This window comes from Octodon degus, unplaced genomic scaffold (assembly GCF_000260255.1).
Source record: "Octodon degus isolate 3935 unplaced genomic scaffold, OctDeg1.0 scaffold00039, whole genome shotgun sequence".
Taxonomy (NCBI): Eukaryota; Metazoa; Chordata; class Mammalia; order Rodentia; family Octodontidae; genus Octodon; species Octodon degus.
The window spans coordinates 14,060,251-14,067,587 of record NW_004524615.1 but is presented as its reverse complement, the minus strand read 5'-3'; the positions used below and the strand labels follow the sequence as shown (position 1 = coordinate 14,067,587).

Genomic DNA, 7,337 nt, shown 5'->3' with positions numbered 1-7,337 from the left:
GTGATGGAGAAGGCAACATGGACAAGGCACACATAGGCCAGGTGAGGTGAAAGTCCTTGCAGGAAGAGATTGATAGGGACTCAGGCAAGACAGAAGCAGCTGAACCCAGGCAGTGGACGGGAACCCAGTTTGGCCAATGGGATACTGCAAATTTTGAAAACAAGGAACAAAAACTGAAATTTCTCAAACTTACGGGTGGCTTTAAGGATCTGTCCCCTTTGGTCAGCTGCTCCCCGTGCATGACCACAAGGCCCCTCATGGCCCTCAGCAAGCAAAGTGAAGAAGACGCTGCAGCGGGACTATGACCAGGCCATGAGCTGGAAGTACAACTGGGAGCCGGACTTGGCTTCTCCGCCACCCCCAGCAGAGCCTTCTACATCGACGAGAATGCATCTAGGTCTATCAGGTTGGACAATTAAATGCTGATGTCTTCTACCCAAACAGCTCAGAAGGCTTTTCTGTTTTGCAGATGAAAGCCACCTAGCAGCTGTCCAGGATGGAACACCTGGGGACAAACTGGGCAGCTCATGTCCTGGGGGCTAAAACACATTTTTCTGTTAAACCTTCCATTCGCTATGGTGACATGGGCATGTGAATAATGGCAGCTGACAACTGGCATTTGTTGGGGGTATAGCGTGGCCCCGGCACATACTGTTTTTTGCATTATTGTATTTAATCATCAGTTTGAAGTAGGTACTATTCATGAGGCAACTGAGGTTCAGGGACCAAGTAATAAAATGGCCCAGGGCCACTCACTGTTGACTGCCATGTGTTACAAGGTTGTACCCTAATCCTTAAGTCACTAGTCATTGTAAAAGTTTGTTCTAGAGACTTTCACCCAGAGTACTAGTTTGAGATTAAATGATGGAGGAAACAACAACAGAAAAGGATTAGGGATGTAGCTCATGGCAAAGGCCTCAAAAGGAGCCCCAGTCCTGAAGGGAAAATCTCGTACTCACAGGAGAACACAGCAGCTTTTTCAGCTGAGGTGCCCTGGGGTGGCTGCGGCTCTGCCCAAGAGCAGCAGCTCTCTGGATCTTTGAGGACATTTGTGCTCCGGCTGCACTGGGCCGGAGTCCTCTGTGACCACCCTGCACTGGTGAAGCTAGAAGCACAGAACTCAGCTTACATGTTAGCCTTTTTCACCATTAGCAAGGGCTGGACCAAAGGTCAAAATACTAATCTTTGTGGAATACATATTTATATTCATTTGCAAGAAAACAGGTTTGACTTTTTTTAAAAATGTTTTATTTTAGAAGCTCTTCCACTGCTTGTTAGAGTTATTCAGTCTGGAGATTCTAAGACCAAAGAAAACGTCAATGCTACGGAGAACTGCATCTCAGCAGTAGGGAAAATCATGAAGTTCAAGCCTGACTGCGTAAATGTGGAGGAGATCCTGCCACACTGGCTGTCGTGGCTTCCGCTCCACGAAGACAAAGAAGAAGCAGTTCAGACTTTTAGCTATCTCTGTGACCTGATTGAAAGGTGAGAAGGTGTTGCACGCCCCCGCCGCAGGAGCATGCTCGCTTGCATTGCCCCGTGAGCTCAGTCTGTGAGGCTGGACCCCGCCAGGCTCGGGCTGTATCCTGGATGCATAGGTTGATAAAAGGCTGCCTTTAGAATCGTGTTAAGAAACCACATTATGGCTCAGATTTTGTCTTTATAATAACTAGTTTAGAATTCTTCTTTATGGAATTATGTCTTGTTTGAGATAGGTTTCATTTGTAGTTCTACCTCAGAGTGGCTTCCAATTCACAGTGATTCTCCTGCCTCAGCTTCCCAGGTGCTGGGGTTACAGGCAAGCACCACCACACCCGGTTCTTCATAGAATTAAGCTCAGCGTGAGGCACTGGCGACAATAGCATTCATGTGGTGTTCCCTTGGCCACTACGCTAGAACCGCAGGGTGTGCTGGCTAGAGAAGCTTTCAGGTGAAAGCCGTTTTCTTTGGATCTGTTCTCGGTCCATATTCCCTGCAATATTCATTTACTCCTGGCTTTGTCCCTGTTGGCTACTGTTCTTAGCTCACAAACTAATCCAAGGCTTCCAACCTCTGGGGTTTGTAGCAGGCTCAGGAATGCTGTGGCCTGTGACAGGCTCCACCCACAGCACCCTGCCGCCGGTCGCTGGTCGGAAGTGAGCACTGCACAGGCAGGCGCGTGATCACCTCCTTGGAAGTGATCCCCTGAAGTGCCGTGAAGACTCAGATAAGAACTCGCTCTACTTCACAATAAGACCTCTTTGTTAAATCTGCCTGGTTTTTATTTCCCAGCTTAATCTTGACATACTCATGTAATCTTTTTGGACTCCAAGCTGTATTTAGAAACTGCCTGGCCAGGTATGGTGGTTCCCACCTGTAATCCCCACATTCAGGAAAAGCAGGCAGGAGGATCACCATGAGTTAGAGGCTAGCCTGGGTTACATAGGAAACTCAAGGCCAGGCTGTACGCCCAGTGACAGACTGTCTCAACAAGGAGAAAAAAAGTGAAGGAAGAAACCATCTAACCCATTTATGCTGAAGATTGTGATTTTTTGAATTTTTGCATGAAATTCATATTTACCTAGAAAACTTAAAGGCACAAGAATTTGAAATTTTGCTGTGTTCTTAGAGGAATTCCATAAATGGAACACTAAGCATAAAAGGATTAATTTAAGAAATTTATTCTTCACTATCTCATTTTTTGTTTGTTTTTCTGGTTTTCCACTATGCAGTTCAGGCTGATCTAGAGCTCACTTTGTAACCCAGGGTGGCCTCGAATAGGCCATTCTGTTGGAGCTTCTTGCCGCGGGGGTGGGGGGTGGGGGGTGGATTGGCTTTGAGACAGGTTCTCACTATGTAGTCCAGACTGGCCTTGAACCCATTGGAAGTCCTGCCTCAGCCTGCATGCAGAGTACTTGGATCTCACAGGTGTGCAGCACCACGCCCAGCTGCAATTGTAGTTTAGTCCTTAAAATAATCCTGGGAGATTACTGTTACATAGGAAGAAACTGTATATGTGCAGTTAGTGGGTTGTGTTCCTGTGGAGTTTAAAAGGCAATTGCTTTTGGTGAATGCATCACTTTACGGGGGGGGATATGATGATACGAGAGCGTGAGTGATTGCTCCTTCGAAATTCCATTTAAGAAGGTTTTTCTTTTTCTTTTGTCAGCAATCACCCAATTGTTCTTGGCCCAAACAATACCAATCTGCCCAAAATATTCAGTATAATTGCAGAAGGAGAAATGCATGAGGCCATTAAACATGAAGACCCATGTGCCAAACGTTTGGCTAATGTCGTTCGCCAGGTACAGGTAAGTTGATTTGGCTGAATTAGCAGAAAGGAAAATCACTTTTCTAGCCCTCCGCCCCAATTCTATGTTTTAAAGAAAATTTTGTTTCTATATTCTTGTCTCCAGACATCAGATGGATTTTGTTTCAGAAAGTGTTCATGTGTTCTCCTTATTTGATTAAAATTTTCACCTGAAATTTGAGACACTTTGATGGTTGGTGGCTAGCATATGCTTGTATGCATATCTGAATGAAAAGGTGCAGTTTAATGTTATCAAACCCAAAATGGCCAAGATTTCCTCCCTGAATTTATGTGGTGTATAGGTTACTTGAAGCTATCATCTGCTACTATAGCTCTGTCCAGAAGAAATGAAGAGAAGTTTCTGTAAAGGGAAAGTCCTTTGAAGAAGTTAACAGATGTCTTACTTTCACAGTAGTGTTCCTCAGACAGAGCACAGTGTTGTGGGTGACTGGTCTGCGTGGTGGTTACCAAAACCCTCCAGTGATCCGGGTCTCTGTTACTTCTCTTCTTCCCCAGACTTCTGGAGGACTGTGGACTGAATGCCTCTCTCAGCTCAGTCCCGAGCAGCGGGCGGCCATACATGAGCTCCTGAACTCCGCTTGAAGGCCTTAATATCACCCACCAGAAAACTAACTCCAAATAAACGTTTACCCTTTTGTTTAGGTTTCTTTGTTTTGTTTTTGAGCAAGAGAACAGTAGTGTTGTGTGTAGGCCATTCTGGAGAGCGCGAGTGCAGACTGGAGCTGCCATGGGTTGCTCCCACCATGGGCGGAGCTCCCTGTGAGCCCCATAGTAGCACTGCAGAGTATTTTTCTATTGGGATACCACACTCCCGTGAGGGGAAAAGGGAAAACATGAAGCTTTCTTATCAGACATAGGGAAAATGAGGATAGACAGCTGTAGCATCACTAGCGTAGATGTGTGTGCAGGCAGCTCTGCACACCTCAAGTTCCTTCTGCTGGAGAGTGAGTCCATGCATGGGGTAGGAGAATCGTGCCCAGCCCACCAGTAGATGCAGAAAGGAAAGCAGAGCTGATGCCAAGCAGCAAGCATGAGGGTGCCACATCTGCCGCTACTTTTGGTCCTTGTCCCCAAGAGGCTTAGGATGCGGTAACCAAGAGCCTCGAGAGGAGGCTCTCGGCCTCCAACCCCTGGAATGTGAAGTGTCGTTGGCATGTCTGGCAGTAGTCTCTCATTCACGCCTCAATAAACAACATGAAACACAAAAGAAGCTTGTGTAAAAACTCAGTACTGTCTGGCTTTGATTCATTTAATGTTTACTATAAGAATGATCTGATATTTTTTTAAAGTAATGGCTGTGGCTCTGAATGTTTTTTCATCTGCTTTCATTGTGCAATCCAACTTTAAAAGCTAGTTTTTACTGTCCTCCGTTAATTTAAGCTAAGTTATAATACATCCGTTCTGTTCACAGTTGGTATGCTTTTTACAGGTTTCAACCAGTTTTTGTTTTGTTTCAAACTAGGATTGTTCTGATTAAAGCGAATAGATTCGGCCTGCTCTTTTCTTTACAAATTGTACTCACTTAGAGCCACACACAACCTTGGAACTTTTAATTTTGCGGTAAGAATTATGGCTGAAATTATTTACTGAAAATTTTAGTAAAGTGTGTGAATGTTTTTTTCTTTATGTATTAACCTCAGCAGTAAATGACTTGCTGTTTCTTTAAATAATTTTTCTAAGGGATCTTGATAGATTTCTGTTGAAAACTTCAGTGTTAACATTTTTATAGTTTGTACTAAACCGTGATACAAAAATGAATTTTATGCATAGACCAGAATTTAAAATTAAAGGTTTTTTCTTTAAATGATTTGCATTACTTTATTAAACCAAATATGAAATGGAATGAAAAATAGAATGGGTTTTGTTCAGCGGCTCACTGGTTAGCAGCTCCCTGCTGGCGCATGTCCACTCTGCAGTGTGCAGGACTCTGGGAGGTGCCAGGTCTCCAGTGGCTTCCCTCGCGGTGCTGTCACTGCCTCCAGCAGGGTCCGCGGGACTCCTGAGAGGTGTGGCGATGGCTGGAGCTGCTTTATACCGTGTCCTGTAGGAGGCAAGTGGAAACCGGAGTGGAAGTATCACAGCCCTTTTCTGCCTTTGCTTAGAGAGCAAAGCGCCAGTGCACAGACTGAAGCTTCCACCTCGAGCAACACAGGTGTCGTCCAGTCCTGCACTAGGAGAGAACAACCAGGAGGAGGACTGCAGTGTTACGAGTTCTGGTGGTGGGGCCCTTGGGAGCGCAGGAGCTTTGTGTAGAGCCCAGTGACACAGAGCAGTGTCAGCACTTGGGGAGCCAGAACCGCCCTCTTCCAGCCCAGTGCTGGAGGGACAATCAGGATGTGCCTGGAGCGAGGGCCGGAGAGCGCAGGAGGTCGCCTGAGTGTGGTCTGACTCCATCTACTCTAATGGAAGTAGAAGGTGTAAGGCGTATGGAATCAATTTGGTGGGTAGGTGGGCATTGAAGGCTGCTACCGAGAGGTGCTCGGGAAACCCAGGCTTCAGGACTGACCGTGCAGTGATGTTCCGTGAACAAGTCTTTGTAACTGCCCAGAGAAACATTTTTAATACTTTGTTCTGTCTATGTAAGATGAAAATTTACAGGTTTTTCCCCCTTGGCTTTTGTACAACAGTTAGTGGCCTCCTGTCAGCAACTAATGGTACGTTTGTGAATCGCAGCTATTTCTCGAAGGAAATAAATGTGTGTGACTCTTACATTTTCTAAGTTTTTTTTTTTTTTTTAATCTGTTTATATATGTGTATAGGTTCTTGCTACACAGCTCAGACTCAGTGATCCTTGTGTCTCAGTCTCCCTGGCGCTGGGATTGCTAGTATGCACCACCATGCCCAGTTTTGGGGCTGGCACGGCACGCCTGGGGTTCTGAAGCTAGCAAAGTGTGTGGTACCAGAGATTGAACCCAGGTACTTGTGCTTTCCAGACAGGTGCTTAGACCACTGAGCTACTTCCCCAACGCTCTAAAACTTTTTTTAACAAGTTAGTATGCACAAGTATCAGAACCCCTTAGCATAGCTAATTTGGAGTTCTTTTTTGAACTGTAAATTGAAAGCAAAATACTCTAGAAGTCATGTATGTGGTCTCAGTACCTAAGAGGGCTGTGTGTACTGGCAGTCTTTAAGTACTGTACTGTGTGATCTGAATTACCTTGAGTGATCACCTGTTTGGAGAGCTGAATAGGCAACCTAAAGGGCTAAGGAGCCAGTGATTGTGTCACTCAGCCCTACTGTGTTCTGCTCGGGAGTTTTGTTACATGAAATAGTCTACTGTCTCTTTGTTGTATAGAATTTTCTTGCCTCTCTGCTGCACAGGAATGATGGTCAAGTGACCTTGTCTCGTTTCCTCAGCAGACTCGGTCCTAGAATTGCGGTCACTGCATATTATATGTAGGAGGAAGGTGACAGCTGGGAGGACGCTCGGGCATCCTGGGCAGCACTTGCAAGTTCTCGGGGGCAAAAGGTAGCCTTCAGGCCGTCCCGAGCTCCACTGGTCCCTGCTTACACATTGTGTGCACTTGCATAGTAATGAGTAAGTGGTTACACTTTGCAGGAGAGTCACAGTTAAATTATTTGCTGCTTAAAAATGAATTTCTAAAAATGCTCTAGGGCCGGGGAGATGGCTCAGTGGAATCAAGTGGAATAAGCGCTTCCCTGGCAAGTGCAAAGGCATGAGTTCAATCCCCAGTTCAGCAAAGGAAAAAAAAAAGTGGTACACAGTGATTTTTCTCTTAAACACTACAAAACACTTTTTTTTTTTTAAATTCCAGTTAAGGCAACAAAATGTAATACCTTCATGAGTGTGTTCCATTGTGATGTGAGATCTTTGTATATTTTTTGATTGAGCATGCATTTGTGCCCTGTTGAGCAGCTTCTTGTAAGAGGCAGAGGCAGAAGGATCACTTTTGAGTTTGAGGCCAGCCTGAGCTATGTGAAGAGACCCTGTCTCAACAGAATAATCATTTGCTGTGGGTTAAAATTTAGTTCCCCAGAGATGATGGGTAAGAAGCGGCGAACTGCA

General features: G+C 45.3%; 1 protein-coding gene across 1 annotated transcript in view; it reads left to right on the top strand.

Annotated features, from left to right (window-relative positions):
- Ipo5 (importin 5) overlaps nt 1–3,951 on the top strand; it is a 43,940-nt gene extending 39,989 nt beyond the window's left edge. Inside the window, exons 22-24 of the mRNA XM_023715196.1 lie at nt 1,257–1,485; nt 3,149–3,290; nt 3,806–3,951. Of these exons, the coding sequence (XP_023570964.1) occupies nt 1,257–1,485; nt 3,149–3,290; nt 3,806–3,892 (458 nt within the window). The 3' untranslated portion in view covers nt 3,893–3,951. The remainder of the gene's footprint in view (nt 1–1,256; nt 1,486–3,148; nt 3,291–3,805) is intronic.
- Nucleotides 3,952–7,337: the final 3,386 nt, after the last annotated feature.